The following is a 27,539-nucleotide window of genomic DNA, read 5'->3' on the forward strand; positions in this document are numbered from 1 at the left end:
GTCAGACAAATGCAGTCACACTCCTATCCAGAAGGTTAAAAGAGAAAACACCCAGAGATTGGACATCATTTCGCCCCACCTGATGACTCCACTTTCCATTCAGCTTGCGTGCTGTCTGGCTCAGTTATTTATTGAACTAAAAAAAAATTACACTCCACCAAACTGAAGCTGTGGTCTTCATTCCCAGGCAGTACTCAGAGATGAACCACAATGCAGATGGTACAGAAACTTATCAGCTGAATAATCTGTAGCCATGGAATTGCTGAGGTGGGAATAGAATGAGGTAGTACTTTCTGTTTCTTTAGGAAATGTTGAATGATCTCTGTCTTACTCCATTCGCGCTGCTCTACTGAAATACCACAGACTGAGTCATTTTGAAACAGCAGAACCTTACTTCGGAAGGTTCTGGAGAACATAAAGTTCGAGATGACAGCAGTGGCATTTGGCACGCGGTGGGGGCCTTCCTGCTGCACCCTCCAAGGCATAACCCTGTTCCTCCCACTCTTCCACTAGCCGCGAGCCCATTCATAAGGCGGAGCCCTCATGACCTCACTTGCCAACAAAGCCCCACCCTTTTAATACCACCCCAACGGGGAATGAGTCTCAGCATGGATTTTGAAGGACAGCCTCAGTTAAGCCATGACAATACTTTCTCCAATATCTGATTGTAAACTGGCATAGAAACTTTGAAGCCTAGTATGAGGGTCATTATCACGGTTAATGTGTGCACCCACTGTCTACCTTCTCATGATTTTTCTCTATATATCTTCCTTTCCTGGAGTTTATTTTAGTGCAGTAATTACCCACACTACTCTAACAGTATCTATGAAAAAAAAAAAAAAAAAGTCTTTCAAGCTAAGGTTTGCAAACATCTCCCCTGCAGCTATGAACTGCAAGGGGAGTAGCGTTCTACTCACACAGGCATCGTCTTAGGCACTGACAGAGACGGAAGAATGCTAAGCAAGGGTGTGGGAGACCCACCCGCGTCCACATTTCTCCTGCGTCATTTCCTATACTGCGTGCCGTGTTTAATCGATTGCAAATCTGTGTCCCTCATCCCATGCAGCCACCACTACCTTAGATGAAGCCTGTCCTGCTTAGCTGCCCTCCACGTTGGCTCCCACACAGTGGCCAGGGAGGTACTCTAAGGTGTTAATTGGCTTCACTTCTTAGGACTCCTGGGACGTTTCAAGGTGACGTCCAAACCCCCTGGATTAGTACGCAGAGCCCTTCCTGAGCCGAGCTTGTAAGCTGCAGGCCATCCGCAGAATGCGTCTTCTCAGAACTTCGGCACCCACATTACTTACAAAGTCGACCGATGTCCAGCTCCTCTTGGACTTAGAGGACTGTTCTCTCCATGCTGTGTCTGTCCTGCCTGCTCTCTTCAGAGAGGGCATTCTCCCTGTAATCTGCTGCCATCCTCAGCTTTGTGTAACGTGGGAGCATTTGCGGCTGCACCCCCTCTGGCCTCACCTCCAGGCTCCGTGTCCTCTACCAAGTCCCTCCAGAGCGCCCTGATTGCCTCCTTCCCACTGGCTCATTTACCTGCCACTCAGCACGCACGTCTCACTTAACAAGGGAGCCGCTGGACCTCATGTCCTCACCTGTAAAATAACGAGCGTAACGGAGGTGGTCTCCAAGGTCGCTTCCTATTTCTCAGTGTGTACTGTGCATTCTTTTTCTTGTGGAGTCTAGAGTCAGGGACTGCTTTGAGCAGACTTCAACCGCAGTTCAGATACGCAGTAACAAGACTCAGCGTGGAGCTTGTCACGGGATCACTGATAAGCCACGTGGCATCCTCAGTGCCAAGTAACAAAAGTGTTCTCCCCCAAGGATGATCCGCTTTGGGTTATCCATCCCCCTATAAAAGCTGGCTACTTCCCAGATCATTGTCCAAGGGCAACAAAAGGCTCACCCTCAGGCATCCAGTGGCATTGAACAGAAAGGAGGGCATTTCTTTACCCTTAATAGCAGCATGGTGAGACGAGAAAGGTGAGATAAGGACACGTGCCAGGAGGAAATGAAATCAAATGCTGTGATTCTGATTCGCTCTCTTTGAAAAGCAGAATATTAAACAGATACCTCCAGAGGTTTGGGAAGAGGTGATTGTCAGGCATGGCTGGATGGGAGTGAGTGCCTTGAAGCCATTTAACGTGGAAAGCCTGCCTGCAGTTCATCCTCAGGAAGTAACCGTGAGTGCACCCACGATCTGGATGTTACTCATAATAGCAAAAGAAGAAAGAAAACGTTGAAACGTCCAAATGAGAGAATCGCTTAGGTCATCATTTTAGACAGTCCTTTTTTGGCAGCCATCTCAGAAGGAGCCAGCCCTTCATTGTCTCTTGAACCAGAGCGGTTTTACTTTTGTATGCTGATGTGTTGAGGTCCATGGGAGAGTTTGTGTGCAGACTTCGATAAATTTCAGTTATCTATACAACAGTATCAATGGAGGCATGTCAGCAGCTCGTGCTATCTTTGGGTAGTGACATTTATTACTTGGATTTGTCTGTATTTTTCACATTGTCTATGGAGAACCCGTAATGACTTCTGTAACCAAACCAAAAAAGAGAGAGAGAGAGACGTAAACAAAAAGGATATCTGAATAAAAAGCAGTTGACAACCAGAGATAGCTCTTGAGCCACTGAAAACCTCTTAGCGTACCGTGTTGGCATTCAGATTGTGTTTTAAACCTGCTGCGGTTGAGAAAGTTCTCCCACTATGTGTCATAGGTTGTAGAGAGCGTTAAAGATGCAGCCCCGGGCCGGCGCCGTGGCTCAACAGGCTAATCCTCCACCTTGCGGCGCCGGCACACCGGGTTCTAGTCCCGGTTGGGGAGCCGGATTCTGTCCCGGTTGCCCCTCTTCCAGGCCAGCTCTCTGCTATGGCCAGGGAGTGCAGTGGAGGATGGCCCAGGTGCTTGGGCCCTGCACCCCATGGGAGACCAGGAAAAAGCACCTGGATCCTGGCTCCTGCCATTGGATCAGCGCGGTGCGCCGGCTGCAGCGGCGGCCATTGGAGGGTGAACCAACGGCAAAAGGAAGACCTTTCTCTCTCTCTCTCTCTCTCTCTCACTGTCCACTCTGCCTGTAAAAAAAAAAAAAAAAAAAAAAAAAAAGATGCAGCCCCACCCCTCGCTTCATGGTTGAAGTAACTGACCCGGAGTCCGTCAGCTTGTTCAAGCCGGACCAGGGCCCTGTCGCGTTCTCATTGCATATCTTTTTCTGGGGACCATCCAATGTATGCAATGGATATTCCTAATTCTCATTTCTCCCACTGGTGTCTCCTAGTTGGAGCAGCCATCTCTGTGTTATTTCTTACTTTTTCCTACGAGTGAAAACTAAACTTTTGGAAGTGCAGCTGGTGAAATTGTCTCTATTTAGAAAAACTGGCGCAAACAAGGAGCTTAAAACAGATCCTAAAACTGTCACATGACTCATTGTTCTGATTTATACAATTAGCATGTTATAATCTGTTCCACTAGTTCATTAAATCTGTATACCCACTCACATTTATAGTTTGGGATTGAATTACGTTGACTCCAACTGTTCTGTTTGCTTTCCCTTTTGGCATCTGAATGGAAGACATGAGAGGCTTGTTCCATGTGCACAGCCTTCCTCCTCAGACGCGAGTGCACTTGGGAAGCACTGTCCTGTGTTTCAGGCCCTTCACTCATCTCAGTCCTCCTGCCACGAGCAGGCGGGCCCCCGCCCCACATGTGTGATACCTTTCACATATGCCTGTATGTCAGGATCTTCCCATGGTTCTTTTTTCTTTCTGATGTGTAAAAGTGACAGTTGAATACTCAGTCCAACTTGCAGAGTTGGAAGAAATAGTTTGTGGTAATATGTTTCACTTAAGGGAAAATGGGAGTATTCAGAAATATCACTCACTTCTCCAAAACTCTTTACCAACCCTCAACAACAACAACAAAAAAAAAGAAGAAGAAGAAGAAGAAAGCTAATAATTCATAGTGAAAGACTATCAAGGGCCAGCGCCGTGGCTCACTAGGCTAATCCTCCGCTTGCAGCGCCGGCACACCGGGTTCTAGTCCCGGTCAGGGCGCCGGATTCTGTCCCGGTTGCTCCTCTTCCAGGCCAGCTCTCTGCTGTGGCCAGGGAGTGCAGTGGAGGATGGCCCAAGTGCTTGGGCCCTGCACCCCATGGGAGACCAGGAGAAGTACCTGGCTCGTGGCTTCGGATCGGCCACTTGGGGAGTGAATCAACGGAAGGAAGACCTTTCTCTTTCTCTCTCTCTCTCACTGTCTAACTCTGCCTGTCCAAAAAAAAAAAAAAGAAAAGAAAAGAAAGACGATCATAACAAATGTAGAGATTTTTGCTTAAGGTAGAGACGATGTGGCCTGTTAGGGATGATCATGTTCATCGTAAGAAAGCTAGAGAAGGGATTTTTCTGAGAGTTCTGTGCACTGGGTGTTAAGTCATTATGGGAAACAGAGAAATCACTATGTCCAGTGACATACTAGACCTGTAACCAGCTTTACTGCATTGCATCTTAATTCGGAGATTAAGGAATTTTGTAAGCCATTTTCTCTATGAATTCTGTGGTTTGGATTTACTCAGAATGCAAGCTTGTGTCATTTAAAGACAATTTTTCATAACAGAATTACAGTTTAAACTGAAATGATTTATACAGTTGTTTTTACTAAACTAGTTCCTTTTAGTACCACATGTAAAGGATTTCTGTTAAATTTTAAAAATATTTTACAATGTCATTGTTTTGCAACCTCTTCTGATTTAGCCTTTCGGTTGTCTGGGTGCATGAGAACTGTGGTTCAGTTACTCTGGGAACCGAGCACAGAAACTACAGATGGAAAGTGAAATCTGCTTCGTAAATCCTGTAGTAACTTGAGCTCACTTGCAAGTGTATTTTCTCCTGATTTAACATTGTTTTATTTTACCTGACACACAGTAATTGTGCCTGTCTATGGGACACGCTGTGACATTTCCAGGATTACCCCTTTGGTACAATATATCCAAGCGTTTTCCATGGAACATTCACATCGAAGTATGATTATGCCACTAGCTAGCAATCCCAGTGTTGGAAATTTCAGTATTTCAACCTATACATTTGAACTTAAATACTCTTAGAACAGTAGCACGACCCAATTATGTGCCAGGATTCTGCGAACAGTAGTTTGCGTGTATGTAAGTTTACAACTTTAAAGCACGCACACATTGCTCCATCTATGTTTTACACACACTCTGTAAGAGAGGCAAAAAGGAAGGTGATGAGGTTTGTGACGTAGTGACATGGCTGTTGTTTGAGAGGTTACCCCAAAATATACTGCTTGTTCAGGGTTATTTATACTAACCATTTAAACCTCTTTAATGAATATGCTTACCCAGAAATTCCTTACAGCTCCATAAAATCAAATCGCATAATTGTGCATGCATAGTAATAGCAATTAATAAAAGCAAAGTACCAGATTTCCTATTGGTACATCAATAAAGGTGTGGAAAGGGTACTAGAAACTATTAACAGTGGTTCTCTCTTGTGCTGATGAGGACCGGAACTGATGGGAAAGCAATTTCGGCCTTATCTGAAGTAGTCTAAAAACATTCATGTACTGGGTAGGCATCGTGGCACAGGGGGTTAAGCTGCCACTGGTGATGCCCGCATCCCATCTAAGTGCTATTTTAAGGTCTGGCTCCTCTCTTTCTGACTCCACTTCCTGCCTATATGACTGGGAGACAGCATATAATGACCCAAGTACTTGGGTACCTGCAGCCACGTTGGAGACCCAAGTGGACATCCTAGGTCTTGGATTCAGCTGGCCCCCCTGTTCTTTCCCTGACTCTCCTCTCAGTGTCACTCTGCCTTTCAAATAAACAAATCTTCACACACACACACACTCATGTGTGGCTTGTGGAGTTAAAGATGATCTTTAAAAACTTTAAGGAAGGGTCAGCTCCGTGGCTCACTAGCCTAATCCTTCACCTGTGGCACCAGCATCCCATGTCGGCACCAGGTTCTAGTCCTGGTTGCTCCTCTTCCAGTCTGCTGTGGCCCAGGAGGGCAGTGGAGGATGGCCCAAGTGCTTGGGCCCTGCACCCACATGGGAGACCAGGAGAAGCACCTGGCTCTTGGCTTCAGATCGGCGCAGTGCACCAGCCATAGCAGCCATTTGGGGGGTGAACCAACGGAAGGAAGACCTTTCTCTTTGTCTCTCTGTCTCACTGTCTAACTCTGCCTGTCAAAAAAAAAAAAAAAACTTTAAGGAATGTACGGGTGGATTCAGGGAGTTACTAAACCATCCTAAGGAGAAAGAATGAATGGAGAGGTAACTGGGGGAGTCACTGCCCTTTTATGAATAATTTTAAAAGAGGCCATGGCAATGTTTTGGAGTCTCTGTGTAATATTTTTCATTGATCGTTTTGGCCTACTGGTTGTAGAAAACAAAGGAATCGAAAGTGAGCATCTTTTCAGAATCATTCTAATTTGTTCATAGTTTTGGGAAATACTCAGTAAAAGAGAAACTGGCCTTGCTGCTGTATTGTGCAACAAATTAATATCAATCGGGGGATGGGGGTGGGGAGGCTGTTTGTTTCATTACAATAGCCCTAGTAAATTAAAAGCAATAAATTCAGTTGAAAACCACGCATATGATCTGGTCACTCTGAGCTGGGTCCCAGTGGTAATGCCTTTGGGCTTTATTCAGAGGGGCGGAGGTACCGTCTGTGATTCCCCGACTGTCACTCCACCCTCCTGGAATGCAGCAGCTGACTTTCCGAAGCTGAAAACACGCTCATTCCTTGATTCCAAGTCGGTTTGAATCAGAAGGCGGTTAGTCTTGGATACCCCTGCCCTGGGCACGTGTGCCAGACGATTCAGCCCCTCATTCCTGGTTGGTAAGATAATGGCCGTGGCAGGGTGAGGTTCTAGAGATGGAATACTTTGTCACAGCACATCTCTGACTGAAATGTACATGTGGCTCTAGGGACCAGGGCCCCGTTCATCGGTCTGCCTGTGCGAATCTCAACGAGTCCGCCTCGCGTCTGAAATGTCGGCAAGTGGCCTGTTGCAGGGCTGCTCTGACCTTTCTGGTTCACACGTTGCTCTTCTGTCTGGCAGCCTGTCACCCTTTCTCTGTGCCCAAAGCAACCAACCGTGGCCCTCGCCCTTCCCTTGGGACTCTGAAGTGATTTTCCAAAACGTCTGTGTGTACAACATGTAGCCATCTGGGTTTGTAATAACGACACGGATGACAGCAAAGCAGAGCAGCCACCATGGCTGTAGTGTCTACTGTGTTTGCACCAGGACCCTGTTTAGATTCCCTCTCGTCTTTACAGCGGTCTCCAAGGTAGGCCTTGTTATCCCCGGTCCATCCATAAAGAAACCGAGACGCAGGAAAGTAAGCAGTTTGCCCAAGGATAGCAAAGAAAGGATTTAGACCCATGTCTAAATAATACACTCTAGGACAAGCATACGTAACAGGAGATCACACTGGGTACTGGAAACACAAACACTAGGGTTCCAGTGAGCACATGTTGCTAGAAAAATCAGTTCTGCATGGCCTCAGGATTTCTCAATTTTGACATTTCCTTAAATGAAGGGGTATGAGTTAAGTTACTGAAAGCTAGTTGCCATTGTTTCCTAACATTTTGCTTGCTTCCAAAGACTGTATTAAAAATACTGTGTTTTCAGATACTTGTACCGGTCTGATTAACTGCTGGTTGTTCAACTCTTCTGTCTTGGAAGCGAGTCTGAAAAATGATGTACCATTGGCATCTTTTCTTTTTTTTTTAATATTTATTTATTTACTTGAAAGTCAGAGTTTTCAGAGAGGCAAAGGCAGAGAGAGAGAGAACCATCCACTGGTTCACTCCCCAAATGGCTGCAATGGCCGGAGCTGGGCCGATCCGGATCCAGGATCCAGGACCTTCTTCCAGGTCTCCCATGCCTGTGCAGAGGCCCAAGGACTTGGGCCATCTTCTGCTGCTTTCCCAGGCCATAGCAAGAGCTGGATCAGAAGTGGAGCAGCCCGGGCATGAACTGGGATGGCAGCACTGCAGGCGGCAGCTTTACCCGCTCCACCACGGCACTGGTCCCATGGCTCTTTTCTTTAGTTACTAAAACAGTGTTGCCACCGCGTCACTGGTTTGGAAAAGTGAAATGGGTTATATTCAGTCAAAACTATTTCTTGAGTGAATGCTAGTGAAGAATACAGGGTTTATGGTGGACTGTGGCCTAGAGGTGGAGATGCCGGATAAGGTGCCCGCATCCTACTGGGTCTGATAACTGACGTCAGCTCCTGGTCCCAGCTTCCTGCTGCAGACCCTGAGTGGCAGCAGTGATGGCTCGAGTGGCTGGCTTCCTGCCGTCCACCCCAGAGACCTGGATGGAGTTCCTGGCTCACAGCCTTGGCCACGGCCCAGCCCCACCTATTACAGACGCTTGGAGAATGACCCAGCTGAGGGGAGTGCTCTCTCTCCCTCTGCCTCTCAAATCATTTTTTGAAAGATAAGTTTATTTCAAAAGAAATTATATAGGCTTTGAAATCAGAGGCTCTCCTACCTACCAGCCATTTTGCCCTGCAACAGATTACTTCCTTTCGCTAAACTTCATTTTCCTCCTCTGTTAAAGGATGTGATGAAACCTCTTAGCTACTACATTTTTGTTTTGTTTTGCTTTAGCATTGAGATCATATATGTAAAACACATAGCATAGTGTTTACCCTATGGTAATAAATGTTTTATTGTTACTTTTATTTGAAAATAAGCATTTACATTTGTAATTATATAGCGCAGTGAGTTAACACACGACACTCCGTAAAAATGTACTTATGTATATCATAAAGCATTGTAAGGTATTGATGAAAGTTTGTTTTTCATCCTTCCCTAAGTTATAGATGCATACTAATGTGTAGTGTTTATATTGACATCCTGAAATAGTTCCTTAAAAATGTCTTAATTGGTAGTGGAAGTGGAATAAAAAACAGAATTTATAGTTTGGGACTTCCAACATGTGAAATGCGTTTCCCCATTGCTGCTTACATCAGACAAGGACAAGGATAATTGAGTATTGTTGCTCCAGGAGCATCAACCTTGGTACCTGAGTGAGGAAAAAGAACAAATGGAGCGATGTCTCAGCCAAGGCTGTCCTGACAGGCAGAACCCTTAAGACACGAAAGTCCTTCAAAGAGTTCATGGAAAAATGCATATGATGATAAAACTATGCATGGATTTTTCTAAAAAATTGCACCAAAATAAGCATCTTTTAATTCCATTTTTCCGCAGACTTTTTGAGGTGCCGCCCTGTGTGTGCTGTGTGAGTGTACACACCTTCAGATCTATGAAGTGTTTTATTTTAGAGAATTTGATTCACACGGTTTTGCGACTGGCAATTCTGAAATAGTCTGGCAACCAGGGTGGTTAGAAACTCCGAGAAGTCCATGCTACAGGCCTGTGGCAGGCCCTCCGCTCTGGGACCTGAGCGTTTGCTCTGAAGGCCTTTCAGCTGATCGGCCTGGTTTTCTAGCATCATTTCCTTACTGCAATCAATTGGTTGCAGATGTTAACCACACCTAGAGAATACCTGCTGAGCAGCTCCTATGTTAGCGTTGAATGAAATAACTGCGTCCGCTCACCTAGACAGCTGACAAGTGAAGCCGTTTCAAGCTGGGCATGAACAGACGTGAGCAGGCTGAGACAAGGAAGGATGCTGAGAAGAGTGGACGGTAGAGGGTCATTTCAGTAGTACGTGTCCCTGAAGATGTGCAGACCCACATGCTAGAGTGGCTGGAGACTGGATGGAACCTGTGAGACTGTGTCTGGTCACCAGTTGGACACAGTGTGATCTGCAGTAAAAGGCCACCACCAGTAATCAATCTGTGACCATCAGTGTTCTGGACTGACTGTGCAGGGTTCACACTAGGGCGTGTTCTTACTCTGAATGTGCTAAGCATATTGTCAAGCAGTCAGAGGCAGATGCCCCATTCCCCTGCCCGCTCGTGTCTCAGGGCATCCCTATAGAAAACATTTGTCTTGGTATTAGGTCAATTCAGAAGGTTTCAGGGACAGTGTGAGGGGAGGGAGGAAAAAGGAGAGAAGCCGTTCAGCGCAAGAGCATTGGTCGAAGCTTCTCCACCTGCATTCCCATCTGCAGCCCACGTCCTGGGACCACAGAGGAGGATGATACAGCTCTTTGAGCCTCATTTCACAAATGTTAATCATAGGGGGAAATAGAGTTAAGTTGAATTTTATTAATGTAAACACTTGACTGTTCTAACCTGATACTGTAACACTATCATTTTATAATCCAGCATAGTCTTCTTTGTTCATGTTCTAAATTATTCAGAATGGAGGAGCAGATGGGTATCTAGAAATCTAATTATGAAATCCATATGATACATTCTCACCCACTGAATATTCAGAAGACAGGATTATTGTCCATGTTTTGAGAGCCTATACTAGGTTAAGTCTGTCTATAAAATATTCTCTTGTTTGAACGTATTTGAAGTGAATGAATAAAAATGTACCTTACCCAGGATTTATAGATTACAAGGTGCTTTCTACATACATTGTCTTTTTTTTTTTTTTTTTGTCTTTTAAAAACTAGTTCTTGGTAGCCGATGCTGTGACGTAGCAGGTAAAGCCACAGCTTACAGTGCCAGCATCCCATATGGGTGCTGGTTTGAGTCCCAGCTGCTCCTCTTCCAATCCAGCTCTCTGCTATGGCCTGGGAAAGCAGTAGAAGATGGCCCAAGTCCTTGGGCCCCAGCATCCGCGTGGGAAACCTGGAGGAATCTCCTGGCTCCTGGCTTCAGAGGGGCATAGCTTCAGCCGTCGCGGCCAATTGGGGAGTGAACCAGTGGATGGAAGGTGTCTCTCTCTCTCTCTCTCTCCCTCTCCCTCTCTCTCTACCTCTCCCTCTCCCTCTCTCTCTCTCTCTCTCTCTCTGCCTCTCCCTTTCTCTGTGTAACTCTGCCTTTCAAATAAATAAATAAATCTTTAAAAAAAGAGAGAAATCTGCTAAAGAACTTCTAAAAAAAGTAGTTCTTGGATTTGTTGATTTTCTCTGTAGTTCTGCTTTCTCTTTAGTTGATTTCTTCCCTAATATTTATTGTTCCTTTGCTTCTGTTTGCTGTAGGCTCGAACTCTGTTTTGCTGATTTCCTAGAATGAAACTTAGGTGTTGGAATTTAGGTCTTCTTCTCCAATATACACGGATGCCTCTAAAAAGTCATGGAAGAGGTGGTTTTTGGCACAGCCACTCAGGATGCCCACATCAGCGTGCCTGGTTTGAGTCCTGGTTCCTCCACTTCTGATCCCATGTCCTGCTGATATGCACCCTTAGAGATGGCAGGAATAGCTCAAATACTTGGGTCCCTGCCGTGCATTTAGGAGATCTGAATTGACTTGGCTCTTGGCTTCAGCCTGGCCCAATCCTGACTATTAACAGTGTTTGGAGGAGTGAACCAGAGATTAGGAGATTCTCTCTCTCTCTCTCTCACACACACACACACATAAACACACACACACCCCTCTACATTTCAAATACAATGAAAGAAATACAATTTTAAATTCATGGAAAATGGAATTACCAGATGTTTATTTTGGTGCAAAAAATTTGAAACACCTGCATAGTTTTTTCATAATATACATTTTCCTCAAACTTCTTGAAGAACTCTCATAGTCATCCAAGGCTATATATTTCTTGTGTTTTTTTTGTTTTTGTTTTTGTTTTTTTTTTTTTTGACAGGCAGAGTGGACAGAGAGAGAGAGACAGGAGAGACAGAGAGAAAGGTCTTCCTTTTGCCGTTGGTTCACCCTCCAATGGCCGCCGCGGCTGGCGCGCTGCTGCCGGCGCACCACGCTGATCCGAAGCCAGGAGCCAGGTGCTTATCCTGGTCTCCTATGGGGTGCAGGGCCCAAGCACCTGGGCCATCCTCCACTGCACTCCCTGGCCACAGCAGAGAGCTGGCCTGGAAGAGGGGCAACCGGGACAGAATCTGGCGCCCCGACCGGGACTAGAACCCGGTGTGCCAGCACTGCTAGGCGGAGGATTAGCCTATTGAGCCGTGGTGCCAGCGCTATATATTTCTTTAAAAAAAAAAAAAAGATTTATTCATTTATTTTAGAGACAGAGTTATAGACAGAGAGGGAGAAACAAAGAGAAAGGTCTTCCATCCGCTGGTTCACTCCCCAGATGACCTCAATGGCCAGAGCTGGGCCAACCCAAAGCCAGAAGCCAGGAGCATCCTGCCTGTGGGGTCTCCCATGTGGGTGCAGGGGTCTCAGTGCTTGGGCCATCTTCCCCTGCTCTCCCAGGCCACAGCAGAGAGCTGGATCTGAAGAGGAGCAGCCAGAGTATGAACCAGCACCAACATGAGATGCTGGCACCACAGGCAGATGCTTAGCCCACTACACCACAGCATCAGCCCCAAGGCTATCTACATTTCTAAGTACTGATTCCACAGCAGCCCACAGATCTTTATATATTGTATCTGCATTCTCAGTTACTTCAAAAGTGTGCTGAAAATTGATCTTTGTAAAAATTAAGAGTGGGAAGGCAAGGGGCAGGAAGGGTGGGAGTATGGGTGGGAGAGGGGGCAGTATCACTCTGTTCCTAAATCTGTATAAATGAAATATATTAAATTTGTATAACTTAAAAATTTTTTTGGTTCCTCCTATACTCATATTTTTAGAAGTGTATTTTTCTGCTGTCTTCTTATTTCTAGTGTGTTTCCATTGTGTTTTAAGAACATACTTTGTGTGATTTCTCTTCTTTTAACTGTGTTGTGGTTGGTTTCGTGGCCCAGAACATACTCTGTCTTTGTGAACGTCTATGTGAGCTTCAGAAGAATGTGTATCGTGCTGTTAGACTGGCCATTTTATGAGTGTCAGTTAAATCGAGTTGATTGATGGTGCTATTGGGGTCTATTTAGGTCAACCACCCCCTCACGGCTCTTTCGTCTGCTTGATCTGTCAATTACTCTAAGAGGAGTATTGAAATCTTCAACTCGTAATAATGCCTTTGTCTCTTTTGCCTTTTAATTCTGTCAGTTTTTACCCTCATGTTAGGTGCACACATGCTTAGGATTATGTCCTTGTGTCTATTATGTCTTTTCTCTTTGCCTGGGAAACTCTATTTCTCTCTCACTTTTGAAGAATAATTTAACTGAACATAGAATTCTAGGTTGGTGGGTTTCTTTATTTCAACACTGTACGTATTTCACTATACTCCTGTCTTACTTATACAGTGTCAGATGAGTCCTATTTAATTCTTTCCTTGTTATTATATATGTGAGGCATTTTTCCCTTCTTATTTCGTTCAATATTTTCTATTTGAATTGGGTTTTATGCATTTTTTTTTTTGACAGGCAGAGTGGACAGTGAGAGAGAGAGACAGAGAGAAAGGTCTTCCTTTGCCGTTGGTTCACCCTCCAATGGCCGCTGCGGCCGGCGCACTGCGGCCAGCCCACCGCGCTGATCCGATGGCAGGAGCCAGGTGCTTCTCCTGGTCTCCCATGGGGTGCAGGGCCCAAGCACCTGGGCCATCCTCCACTGCACAGAATCCGGTGCCCCGACCGGGACTAGAACCCAGTGTGCCGGCACCGCAAGGCGGAGGATTAGCCTAGTGAGCCACGGCGCTGGCCAGTGAGTTTTATGCATTTTTAATATGACATACCTCAGGGGATGTTGTTTGTTTCTTTGCGATATTTCTCTTTCTTCGTGTTCTTTGATATTTCTGAATACGTGTTTTGGTAACTGTCACTAATTTTAGAAAATTCTTGGGCATTATCACTCATTTCTACTTTTTCTTTTCCTTATTCTGGTACTCCAATTGCATGTATTTATGTGGTCTGGAATTGTTCGGAAGTTCTTGGATGGTGTTTAATTTTTTCTTCATTTTATCTCTTTGTGTTTCAGCTTCTGTAGTTTCTGTTGATCTGTTGTAAGCTCATTATTGTAAGATCTATCACTGGCTGTGTCCGGTCCACGGATGAGTCCTTCAGAGGTATTCTTCATTTCTGTTACAGGGTTTTTCGTGTAGAGTATGCCTCTTTGATTCTTTCTTAGATTTCCTATTTCTCTGCTTATATTACAGATCTGTTCTTATTTTCTACTTTTTCTGATAGCAATTCTAACATATTAATCATGTTTTTAATTCTCTGTCTAAAAACCAAGCATCTGTGTCATATCTGAGTTTGGTTATGATTACTATTAAGATTGTATGGTTTTTGCTTATTTGTGTATTTCTTGTTTTCTGGCGTGTCTTGTTGAAATAATAACAGAGTTTTTGGGATGCCTTGCAACTGGTAGCCCTCCCCTGAGTTTCATAGTGTACACTAGCATGTCAACTTTGTTGAGCCAACATTTCCCAAATATGTTTGAATTTTGAATCCCTTTTATTGGAGTGTTTCAGGGGGAGTTGGAAAATACTGGCCCCAGAGAGCTTCTGATTATAGTGATCACCATGACTACTAAGTGTCCCCCAGAGTAGTTGGGATGGCTAAATGTTTTTATGCTGAAGACATTAGAGTGTTTCCTTGTATTCTTTTCCCACAACTTTAAGCTCAAAATCTAATTAAAAGCAAATTTTTGAGTATGTATTCGACTTTCCCGCTGTCTGCCTTATAAGTAAAGAAATGGCAATGTTTCATTTCATATAAATGACAACTGGAATGGTACTGTATTCCCAAAATTAATAGAATGATTTAATTTTCTTTTGTAGATAGAATTAATTTATATTTCTGCAAAGTTAAACTAAGCAGTATTCTTTCATTATTTCCTCTTACAAGCTTGTTAGTATCCCAGAGAACTGAATATATAGGACACCCTTTTTGTGCAATAGCCTATTAACTAAATTATTTTTTTCATAAATTATCAATTGAATTAAATATATCTATTGTTATTTTGTAGACTAGATGACAAAAATATGTTTTCAATTTCTGTTAACTAACAAGAAAAGAGAGGAAGTTAACTCATTATCTTATTGTAGATGTAATGACATGATAAAGTGATCTTTTATTCTCAATAAATAGTGATCTTTGTAGAGTTAGTCATAGTTGTCATAAACAATAGGATTAACAGTGAGATTTATTATCAGCCTGTTTCTTTCTCAATACAATTTTATTTGAGGATTATAATTGAAAATGTAAATGGTGTGCAACTCAACATTCGTCAGCTCACTTGCTAAGCTCATCTCTCGATGGTTTCATTCCCAGGCCTCTACTGCAGAGACCCTGTCTGGTCATGGACCCAGTAGAAGACATTCTCGTCTTCTTCACTCTATCTCATTTGCCACCTTTCAGAGTACTCCTGTGGATCTCCTTAATTTTATCCTTCCCTTACTAAGGAAATCGTGTATTCTTCCCATGACCAAATCTCAGTAATTTTACTGCTAATATGGTCCTGTGCTTTGCCTGCAAGAATTGCTCTGCCTCTTCCTCCCACCCCCCCCCCAAAGGCCCATAGGCTAATGAGAGCAACAAAAAGACAAACTTGGTATTGTTGGATTTATAGATTTCAAAATTGTGGGTGTTTTTAACAAAAAACGTAATGTTACGAAATAGTTCAAAAATGGAAGTAATGAAAAGCTTTACCAGAGGAAACTGATCTTCCTTATCTGATGCTATAAAAAGTCATATACCCCAACTCCTTAGGACTGTCAGTGAGACTTCAGGTGAAGTAAGTCAGCAACAGGGTTAGGAACCGTGGGCAACTAAATGTTCCATCAGTTAACGGAATGTGATTGCCAGGAGCAGGTAATTCTACTTGAACAGGCATTTAGGAATGACTTGGGAGACTTTCTAGCTGCCTTCTGGTTTACAAGTAAAGAATAATTGTGGTCTGCCGTACGTGAGGGACCTGGATTGGGTTCCTAGTCCCTGACTTCAGCCTGGCTCAGCCTCGCCTATTGTGAGCATTTGGGAAGCAAACCAGCTTATGAGTGTGTGTGTGTGTGTGTGTGTGTGTGTGTGTGTGTCTTTCAAATAAATAAGCATGTTTTTAAAGTTATATGTAAAAGGATGCCACCATAAAAGACACATATGTTATTGTTATCATAGAGCCTACATATCAGGGGAGAGACTTTATGAATAAACTGACAAATATAAAAATTAATTGCACGCTGGGATATATGCTGAGCCAGAAACCAGGAGTAGAAATAGAGATAACAGGGGGAATCTGCCTTTGGTCTGGTGGTCAGGAAGGGTCCCAGCAGGGAGTATTCAAGGCACGTGGACACAGAAAGAGGGAGCTTTTTAGAAGTGAGATGCTTCACGAACAAAGGAGGTATGCAAAGGGTGAAAAGTGGAAAGAAACTAGGCAGGTTTCTATGGGAACATACACAGGAAATACACACACATGAGAGTTTATCTAGCATGGAGAGGCAGGCAGGACTCAGGTCATGCAGAACTTGGGGACCAAACAAGTTTGGAATTTATTCCCTGTGCTCTGCAAAGCTTTTTCTTTTGTTTTTGCTGTTTGATTTACATCGTGAGAAGATCACGTTTTCTGCTCTGTTGTGGACTGATTAAAACTGGAAAGGGGTGGAATTCTAGAAGATGAGTTAGGGGGCTTTTTCAGCCCAGGTGAGAGATGAAGATGATGTGCCGCCAGGGTCAGGATGGAGCTTGGTGCTTTCCAGTGGGAGAGGAGGGGAAACAGCATCCTCTGCCATCCTCTGCAAGCAGTACAACCAGTGATATTTAGCACTGCGTTCTACCAACACAGAGTGCATGAATTACAAATCCCCTCTGAGGTATACTCATTTGATGGGATTACATAGACTTCCAAAGGGATTGACCCAGGCGATGTGCAGAATCCTTGGAGTCACGTTTTCTCTTTTGCCTCTTGTTTTTCCCCCTCTTATCGTGATGCTTGAATACCTACTCTGTTGCTTTGAAAGAAGCCCCTTTGCTTACACCTCATACGGGACATGCCAATGGAAATCAAGTCAAAATAAGAACTTCTTGTCTTACTGCTGTTTTTAGGACTGTCGTTTGTACTAGGCACATGTTATGTCCTCTAAATTTAAATCATGTTTGAGACCACTAAGAACTCCAAGTCAATGTTAAAAAATTAAAAGCAAGGCTAAGTTATGGAGAAACCACTGCCATATAGAATGCTTGTCTCTAAAAGAAGTACTTTACAGATGTATTATTTGTTTATTCATTCAAATTGTAACTGTGCACAGTTGCATGGTAGACAGATGCTATGTAATGAACATTATGAAGAAGGTAAGTAGAGACTCTCCCTTAGTATTTGTCTCATGTGCATTTACAGACAATTTCTTCAACACTTTGTGGGGAGCAACTCGGACTATACTGTTACTGGAATTAAGACTTATTCTATGCATCTGCTCTCCCACAATATGGCGCTGGGAGAGAAGAAAACAGCTTCTACACAGCTGCCTCCAGTTCAGCCAATAAACTGTAGGACCTGCTCCTGATTGGAGGAGAGCAGCGTACTCGGCGTGTGGGCAGCTGAGTTGGATTGGCAGAGGAGGACTATAAAGGAGGAGAGAGACGGCATGCACCAGGAACATCTAAGGGGAACATCTATCTGAAGGAACACCTGTGCAGCCCCCGAGAGAGCCAGCCGGCGGTGTGCCGCTCCCCTGCGGAAGTGGGGAATGTGGCCAGGGGGAACTGCCCTTCCACGGAGGTGGAAGGGATAGTAGCCAACCCGGGAAGAACCAGCAGCAAACCCGGGGAGGGCCGAGCAGATGAAAGAACAGCGCAGGGTCCTGTGTCGTTCCTCCATGAAGAGGGGGAGCGACATAATGGTGCCGTGACTCGGATATGAAGCCTAGGCAGGGTTCAGTGTTGCTCCTCCACGAAGAGGGGGAGCGACATAATGGTGCCGTGACTCGGATAGGAAACTTAGGAGGGAAGAAACGGGAAGAACTGGGAAAATATCGGAGAGAGAGACTAGCAAACAGCCTAGGGAAAAGCCGGACGAAAAAGGTGCTGGAAGAAGCTATTGAAAGCCTAGGCATAGACTCAGATACGGACTACAGGGGGAAGCTGGGAGAAATCTCTAAGGTCGAAAGCGAAAGTGAAAGCTAGAACAAACAGACTCGGATGCGGACTGTGGGGAGAGGCCAGGAGAAATGAGGGAGGAGTATTGTTGGAAGAAAGCTTGGGGAAACATACCAGGTAGAGAAAAATGTTAGGGAAATTGAAGCTGCGGGGGGCAGACCGAGGCGGAGACGAAAGCCACTTTGGGATTCTCAAGTTAGCCCGGGAATAGGGGGCGAAAAGTTGAAACCAGAAGCGGAAACGTAAGCCAGATTGGGATCCGTCTGTTTAGCCTGGGGAGCAAAGGACGGGAAGCCAAATCGTGGGGCGGAGACGTGAGCTGGGTTGAATTCGCCAGGCTAGCCCGGGGAACTTAGATTGAATGCTAGTGGCGGAGACGTGAGCTACGCTGTGTGACTCGCGGAGGCTGCCGCGCGCAGAGAGAGCGTGCGGGGCACAAGTAGATAGGGAACGCTGGGCTAAGTGCGAGACCGCGGAGTGTGCGCGCAAAGCCGAGCCGCGCAGATGGGAGAGGCGCGGGCTGAGGCGGCTCAGCCGGGAAGCTGCCGAGAAGCAGCCTCAGGGCGGGCGCTGGGAAGCCGCAGGGATAAGAGAAACAGAAGTTTAGAAGTAAAATGGGAGAAATAGGAATGCTGGTAGATAGAAGTAAAATGGGAGAAATAGGAATGCCCGGAGATAGAGAAATAGAGAAATAGAAAGGCCTCCCCACAACATGGCAATGAGAGAGCTTGGATTCGGTCTGCCTGATTAGTGAGGCGATGAGCACCTGCGGGCGGCTAGCAGCTTATGCGCCGCAGGTCACCGAAGACAGGCACGTTATCAACACCAATAAGTCACCCCACAACATGGCAATGAGAGAGCTTGGATTCGGTCTGCCTGATTAGTAAGGCGGTAAGCACCAGCAGGCGGCTCGACCAGAGCATGCGCTGCGGGGCACCGAACACAGGCACGCATCAGCGCCTAAAAACCTCCTCACAACATGGCGAAGAGAGGACCCGGATTCGGTTTGCCTGATTGATAGGACTTGTAAGAACCTGTGGCAACTCTAGCAAGTAGAGCAGAGTGTGCCGCGGGACACCGAAGACAGGCGCGTATCAACGCCAAAAAATAAAAAGAAAGGGGGATCTGTGGGGAGCAACTCGGACTATACTGTTACTGGAATTAAGACTTATTCTATGCATCTGCTCTCCCACAATATGGCGCTGGGAGAGAAGAAAACAGCTTCTACACAGCTGCCTCCAGTTCAGCCAATAAACTGTAGGACCTGCTCCTGATTGGAGGAGAGCAGCGTACTTGGCGTGTGGGCAGCTGAGTTGGGATTGGTGGAAGAGGACTATAAAGGAGGAGAGAGACGGCATGCACCAGGAACATCTAAGGGGAACATCTATCTGAAGGAACACCTGTGCAGCCCCCGAGAGAGCCGGCCGGCGGTGTGCTGCTCCCCTGCGGAAGTGGGGAATGTGGCCAGGGGGAACTGCCCTTCCACGGAGGTGGAAGGGATAGTAGCCAACCCGGGAAGAACCAGCAGCAAACCCGGGGAGGGCCGAGCAGACGAAAGAACAGCGCAGGGTCCTGTGTCGTTCCTCCATGAAGAGGGGGAGCGACACACTTGATGCTTAGGAACGTCTGGAGTTTTCTAGGATTTCTGAGTGACTACACAAATGCGTAACTAGCTTAAGTAGCTGTTACTATCACTAACACAAATACCCAGTATGTTTGCTTTTGAGGACTGGTGGTTGTGTAAGTCAGCTTTTCATTACAACAACAGAATCCTATGGAGTTCATAGTTCCTGAAGTCCGAGTCCAGGATCAGGTGGCCCCTCTGGTGAGGATGACAGTGCTGACCTCTGACCTCTGATGAGGATGACCATGCAGGCAGGTGGAGCGTGGCACAGGAAGGGTCACAGGGTTCCCCAAGAAGCAGAGTCGGGATGGGCCCTTGAGACCGGCTCTGAGAGCACACCACCAGTGACCTCCCAAGCACCGAAACTAGATCCCTTCTGTCTGATGATGTGGGCATGGAAGTCCTGCAGTGAGTTCTGGAGCCAAATCATGGTGTAAGAAGAAGTACCTAATGTAACGATGATTTAACTTAAGCAGTATTAAAAAGTGAGATTGTAGAATACTTTAGAAGTAGACTTAAATATATATATATATATATATATATATATATATATGTATGTATTTCACCAAAAGACCCTCAAAAGCTGTGTCTTTTTCTTTTAGGTTACAAATATATTTGCATTAACATTTGTCCCCTAAGTTCTCTATTTCTAAGGAATGAAAACATTACACGCATTAGAATCCTTAGGTTTTTTTTTTTTAAAAGATTTATTTATTTATTTGAAATTTGGAGTTAAACAGAGAAAGAGGAGAGGCAGAGAGAGAGAGAGAGAGAGGTCTTCCATCCACTGGTTCACTCCCCAGATGGCTGCAATGGCCAGAACTGCGCCCATCCACAGCCAGGAGCCAGGAGCCAGGAGCTTCCTCTGGGTCTCCCATGTGGTGCAGGGGCCCAAGCACTTGGGCCAACTTCCACAGCTTTCCCAGGCCATAGCGGAGAGCTGGATCGGGAGTGGAGCAGCCAGGTCTCGAACTGGGATGCCGGCGCTTCAGGCCAGGGCATTAACCCACTGTGCCACAGCGCCAGCCCCAGAATCCTTAGTTTACTTACCAAAGAATTTTAGGATAATAGCAGTGCATTTTAGTATCCATGTGGTAAGTTGCTGTTAGTTCTCCATGGGCCTGGAATTATGTGTTAAGTAGGAGGATGAATATCTGTGGAGACAGGTGCTGTCCGACTTGTCACGCCATCACTACTTCTCATTTATGATCGTTTCCTCCTGATGCACCTGCCTGCTCTCAGCTTTTCAGTACCGTGAGTCAGTTTCCACTTTGCTTCCAAAATTGTCTTTCCAAAATATGCGTATCAGGCCACTTCTTGTTTAAATTTATGTAATGTAAAATCTAAACTGTTTCTTGAGGTATACAGGAGTCTTTGCTGCATCACCTCTTTGCGTCTGGGCCTTGCACAGCGGTCATCGACGTTTCTCAGTGTAGAGAGTGCAGCTCGGAGGGGTTAGAGTATCAGCGAGATCACAAACCGATTAAGTGACAGAGCTTTAGGACCTGCAGAGTTTGAAGTTGGCTAAAATCGTCATGTGGCACCATTATTCTACCTGTGCTGAAGAAGATACGCCTGTTGGGTAAAGTGTTGTGTTTATGTTCCATGGGACAAATTTGTAAGTGTTGATATTAAGATCTTCTATATACAACCCATTTTCCTCTGTTTATTCTATGAAAAGGTGTGTTAAAATCTCCCACTGTGAGCTATATTTCTGTATTACAGCTGAGACATTGGGACTATACCATGTGATAAAATAGTTGTATCTTCCTTAAGGATAGAATATTTTATTAATATGAAATTACCAATTTTGAATAATACTTCTGTCTCAAAGTTTGTTTTGTCTGATATTAATATACTCAGAGTTTATCTGATGTCTTTTCAATCTTGTTCCTTGTAAACTTTATGTATGCCTACGTTTCAGAAACCTCTGTGGTATGCTGGCATTTGGCATTTAGATAGACTTTTTCTGAATTCCACATGTTAGTTCTTATCTTTGATTATTTTGGAGGCTATAAACTATTTCTCTTCTTTTAGTGGCTACTCTAAACTTAAAATATGCTTATTCAATTTCCTAAGTGTAAAATTAGTCAAGTACCCGTTTACTTCTGTAAGACAATGTGATGATAAAATTTCTTCAAATTTTAATTCTTCTAAGTTCGTCTAATTCTTGTGTCTGAGTAGTAAGCCGAACGTCGGCCCCTCTGACTTTCTGTGTTGAGTTATTGATTATTCCTTCTGGCTTACCTTTGACTTTCTTCATTCTCTCTTCAGATATATGCAACTAATTTATATGAAGCCAGGCTATTGAGTGCCTTGTCTATTTGTATGCTAATTTTGTGTATTTGAGGATGGATTATTCTTTTTCTACTGAGTAAGACATTTTATTGTTGCTTTATATAGACAATGCTCATCTAAATTTATCAGTTTTTCCTCCTGACATCGTCTCTCTACTCTGAGATTAGTTTTCATTTACATGAAGTGCATTCTTTAGACTGTCTCTCAGTGAAGTTCTGCTAGAGGCAAACTTTCCCAACTTTAATGGGTTGAAAATATTCTTGGAAAACTTTTGCTGGGGCTCGAATTCTGGATTAGCCGTTATTTCCATCAACATGCAAAAGAATTGACTTCACGGGAAGTTGAGAAGTTGGCTGTTCATCTTACAACCACTGCTTAGATTTTCTGTCCTTTCTCTGGTTGCTTTCAGAGTATCCCCTCTGTCTTTGGTATTTGGAAGTTTCGTTGTGATATATTGAAGTGTGGGCTTCTTTTTGTTACTTTTGCTCATGATTTTTGAGGATGAGGATGGGTGCCTTTCATCAGTTCTGAAATTTTTTGGCCATTTTATCACATATCTCTCCTGTCACATTTTTCTCAGTTCCCTTCCTCTTAGACCTCCACGTAGACTTACATTAGACTTTCTCATTCTTATCCTCTATTAACTTATTCTAGGCTCTCTTACTCTTTTTGTTTTATGTCTCTCAACTTCTCTTTATATTCCCCTTCATTTACATTTTTTTTAAACATGTTTTATTGATTCTCATTTTATTTTGAAAACAGAGACAGAGAGAAACAGGTGGATAAGTCTTCCATCCACTGGTTCACTTCCCAGATGCCCACAATAGTGAGGGCTGGGCCAAATCAAAGCCGGGTACTTGGAACTCAATCTGAGTCTCCCACCTTGTTGACAGGGACCAAATTCTTGAGTGATCTGTGGCTGCCTCAGAGGCTGGACCAGAAGCAGAGTAGCTGCCGCTCAAACTAGGCATTCACATATGGGATACACATGTCCCAGCCAGCAGCTTGAGTAGTGAGCGTAACGTCAGCCCCTCTTTGACTTTCTGTGTTGAGTTATTGATTATTCCTTCTGGCTTACCTTCCACTTTCTTCATTCTCTCTTCAGAAATATGCAACTAATTTGTATGAAGCCAGGCTATTGCATTTTTAATTTCTAGATAGTCTTTGTGTTGTTTCAAATCTGCGTTGTCATTGTTCATAGTTTCCTATAAGTTTTAACTTTGTGTATTGTTGCTTGAAATGCAGTAGGCAGGATGACTTTACTGCTTTGTCTGTAAGTTGTAATATCTGAAGTCTCCACAGTTCATTTCAGTTTTCTTGTTTCTCCCATTTTCAGCTGTGTGCCTTCTGTCCTAATGAGTGAAGACTTTATGTACCGTATGATACTAACTCTTCTTGGGAAGTTACTTGTGGGACTTGTTTGAGACCTCATATAGAGATGCTTTCTCCAAAAAAGATTTGTTCTTGCTTATGATGCATGGGGACAGTAACAGTCGTGAACTAGTTTTATTGTTTATGGGTTTTGTTGTTGGTTTTGGCTGCCCAAATCATTATTATTTGGGCTGCATATATACCCAAGAGCAGGTTTGGGTTGCGAAGTGAGTTTGTGCTGTGTCACCCTTGTAGGTGAGGGTCTCCTGTCAGACACTACACTGTAGGCAGGCCCTAGGCTTTGCCTCTTCCCCGCCCTGCTGCACAATTCTGTGAAAACTGACATGCAGCTTTGCTGTGTTCTAATCAGTGTCCTTGGATTACCAAAAAGGCTTTAATGCCTTTTCTCTCTGGGGTTCTGTCTTGCCTTAGCCTAATAATATCTATAGTACCTTATGGCCTCTCCATATCCAGAAAAAAAGTATGCATTTATGCACACACAAGCGTGAGTACACTCTAGCATTCATAATTATTTTAAGCCAGAGATACTGTCTGCACACCTAGCATTTCATATTGTTATAAACAAGCATTCAAATGCATAGACTTTTCAATTTTAGCAAAAATTTTACTCAAGCGATAAAATGGAGTAGTTTTTTGGATAAAGTTAATCAGATGGCTAAAAAGCAGCTTTTTTTTTTTTATTTGACAGGTAGAGTTAAACAGTGAGAGAGAGACAGACAGAGAGAAAGGTCTTCCTTCCATTGGTTCACTCCCCAAATGGCCGCCACGGCCGGCACTGCGCCAATCCGAAGCCAGGTGCCTCCTCCTGGTCTCCCATGTGGGTGCAGGGGCCAAGCACTTGGGCCATCCTCCACTGCCTTCCCGGGCCACAGCAGAGAGCTGGATTGGAAGAGGAGCAACCGGGACTAGAACCTGGTGCCCATATGGGATGCCAGCACCGCAGGCAAAGTTAACCAAGTGAGCCACAGTGCCGACCCCAAGCAGCTTATCATAACACATAGATCTCATCTTTAGTAGAAAATAAATTATGGAAGACTTAAAGAGGAATAGCTCATAAATATTCTTGGAATGATAGAAAGAACAGCACTAACAAAAATAATAATAGCTAATGCTATTAATAACTTAATAGTGTAACAACTTTTCAAAGTGCTTTACATGCATTACCTCATATAATCCTTACAACAGTTCTGAGGAATAGTTATATTTTTATTTACATTTTATGTGTGAGGAAACTGAGGCACCAAAAATCAGAGATAATAAATAGAAGAAAAAGAAGACAAGCTTGAGTGGTAAGAATCTTTTTTTTTTTTTTAAGATTTTTTTTTATTTATTTGAGAGGTAGAAATACAGAGAGAGGTAGGGTCAGCAAGAAAGGTCTTCCACCCGCTGGTTCACTCCCCAAATGGTCGCAACAGCTGGAGAGCTTATCCAAAGCCAGGAGCCTGGAGCTTCCTGGAGGTCTCCCATCTGGGTGCAGGGGCCCAGGCACTTAGACCATTCTGTTCTGCTTTCCCAGGTCACAGCAGAGAACTGGATTAGAAGAGCAGCTGGACACGAACGAGTGCCCATGTGGGAGGCTTAGCCTGCTACAGCACAGCACCAGTCCCGGGAATCTTCTTAAGAACTATCAATGTGTCTGTGCGCGTGTGTGCTGCGCCCGCATTTGAAAGGCAGAATGACAGAGCAGCATGGAGAGACAGAGATCTTCGGCTCACTCATTCACTCCCCAGATTGCCACACCAGCCAGGGCTGCACCCAGCTGAAACTCTGAAACCATGAGCCTGGAGCTGTACCCGCGTCTCTGATGCGGGTTGCAGGGACCCGAGTATTTCTGTTGTCTTTGGCTGCTGTGCCAAGCTCGTTAGGGGAGCCGGATCCAAAGTGGAGTGGCCAGTACATGGACCACGCTCAGCTACGAGATGGTTGCCAAGGCTCCAAGCAGCAGCCTGACACCCTGTGCCCCACGCTGGCCCCAGGGTGGAGGGCTCTGCTCTGTGCCATGTTGCTGCACAGCATCAAAAGGAATTGAAGGGGAGTTTGTTTGTTCACAGGGAAAGTTTCAAATAGCTCTCACTCGGGATTAAATCAAATGAAAGCATACATCTGTAAATAGTTATTAGTAGAAGGCATCATGTATATGTTGGCTGGTGAATAAATGCTTTTATTATAAGAAAACTCATTATGATTGGGCAATATAATAGGAAGGCATTAGAAAATGAGTAACAGCAATGACTTACAATACTTCCAAATTATAGAAGAGGACATTTAGTTTTATGGCAAGTCTTTAAAAAAGCAAATCCATTAATATATTCTTAATTTTATACTACTGTAATGTGAAAATTGATTCTAACCTAGAAAAAAAAAAAAAAACCTCTACAAATAATATAATGGAAAATTCCATTAGAGAGACCAAGCACCATAGCCTGCTTGGAATTGAGTTAAAGTTATGGAGAGTAACCTGAGAATGAAAGATTGAAATAAGTGAAATTTCTAGTTCAAGAAATGGTTACAAATATAATTAAGGAAAACTTTGATAATATTGTAGATGACAGATGGCAAATAAGGAAACAATTTGAAAGTATAGTAAAATAATTATTTGGGATTCAACTGTAGCCAACCCTTAGTTAACTGGCATAATTGGAATAAAGAATAGATAGAAAGGAAACCCTAGAGTACCCAAAGTTGTGGTTAAAACAGAACTACAAAGTAATAAAAATGTGACACAGAATAAATTATTAATCTAATATTTCAAAACACAGGCTACAGATCTTATCCAAAAATGTGAATGTAATATAAGCACTTTGATTTCAGATCATATTAATTGTCTTCCAAAAAATACTAGACTGTTAAACAACTTCTTGGTAAAGATCCCTGTATTCGTCAGTCTTAAATTCAGCCGACTTGAGCCCCTCCCCCTTTCCTGGCTCTCCTAAGGGAGTTCTACGCTAGTCCTCTGCTCTGTGCTATCAGGATGAGACAGGGCCTAGTCTGTTACAAATCTCCTGTCCTGTGTAGGTGTTCACTGATCCATAATCATTTTTCTTTGTTCACCAACATAGCCTCTATGATTCAGTTTTACTTCACCGTTCTCTGAGGTAATCAAGATTTTTGAAAAGCCCTTGATGAAATTCACCTTCACTTGGCTTCAAGAACGGTTTCCCATCAACTGGAACAGCACCAAGGCACCGCCTGCCTGTTTGCCAGTTTGGGTACTGACTGTTCATCAGATTGAGCTCCCTGCTAATGCCGGTGGAAAGGCAGCAGACGGCCCAAGTGCTTGGGCCACTGCCACTGTGCCGGAAACCAAGATGGAGTCCTGGGTCCTGGCTGCAGCCATTTGGGGGATGAAACTGCAGATGAACAATTCTCTGTCTCTCTCTCCCCCTCCCTCCCTCCCTCCCTCTCTCTCTTTCTCTCTCATCCTACGTTTTAAATAAATAAGTAAATAAATCTTTAGAAATTACTAATAAGTTACTGATTCTCTCACAAACTCATAGTTAGATAAGACTCTAAGAATAGGGTTTGATTTGTTTTAGAATACTAAAACCTAAGTTGCTTTTAGAGACAGATTGCCTGGAGTATCGTATCTACCTAAAATATCATGTCTACCTATAAAAAGCTGTTCAATTGAATTACTGAACTGCAACTGAATATCACTATTAAAAAAAAAACACCTTAGAAGTAAATAATTTCAACTCGTTTGTATCTTGGTTTCATTTTCTAGTGTTTGAAATAAAAAAGAAACTTTCTGTGCTTTGGTTGTGTTGACCAGGGCTGAGTCTCTCAGCAGCCACCACTGGAACTGGGACAAGAAGTCAGTTTTCTTAACTCTCAGAGTTCTGGCTTATTGCATTTTTATCTCACCGAATAACTGTTTGTTAAATTATACACCTTATTCCTAGAGCAGAGTTAGATTTACAGAAAAATTAAGAGGATAGTACAGTTCCTTCCCATAGACCTCACTCAGTTTCCCTTATTCCTAACATCTTAACTTTCTATGATACACTTATTATAGTGAACTAATGTCATATAAAGTTCATAATTCATTCATATTTCTTTAGTTTTATGTACTTCAAATTAATTCTTCAGGTTGTTTAAGAAGAGGAGAAAAATAAGTTTCAGAAATTCTAACTTAAACAAAATTAGACCTATTTCTTACCTGAAAAGCTCAGCACCTTTAAAATATGTAATTTAAATATCAAAATGGGGTCTAGAATAT

At 43.9% G+C, this 27,539-nt stretch overlaps 1 protein-coding gene across 19 annotated transcripts in view; it reads left to right on the forward strand.

Annotated features, from left to right (window-relative positions):
• The window catches only part of XRCC4 (X-ray repair cross complementing 4), a 286,024-nt gene that overhangs the window by 210,674 nt on the left and 47,811 nt on the right, over nt 1-27,539 (forward strand). For 8 of the 19 annotated variants that reach the window (XM_089312973.1, XM_089312974.1, XM_089312975.1 and 5 more), the window contains one exon: nt 24,837-25,690. The exons of the other annotated variants lie outside the window; for them this stretch is intronic. In XM_089312973.1, coding sequence (XP_089169099.1) covers nt 24,837-24,987 — 151 coding nt within the window. In that variant the 3' untranslated portion in view covers nt 24,988-25,690. Of the gene's footprint in view, nt 1-24,836; nt 25,691-27,539 lie in introns of those variants that run through there. 19 annotated transcript variants of the gene reach the window in all.

This window comes from Oryctolagus cuniculus, chromosome 14, assembly GCF_051225735.1.
Source record: "Oryctolagus cuniculus isolate XC-2025 breed Fujian yellow rabbit chromosome 14, ASM5122573v1, whole genome shotgun sequence".
Taxonomy (NCBI): domain Eukaryota; kingdom Metazoa; phylum Chordata; class Mammalia; order Lagomorpha; family Leporidae; genus Oryctolagus; species Oryctolagus cuniculus.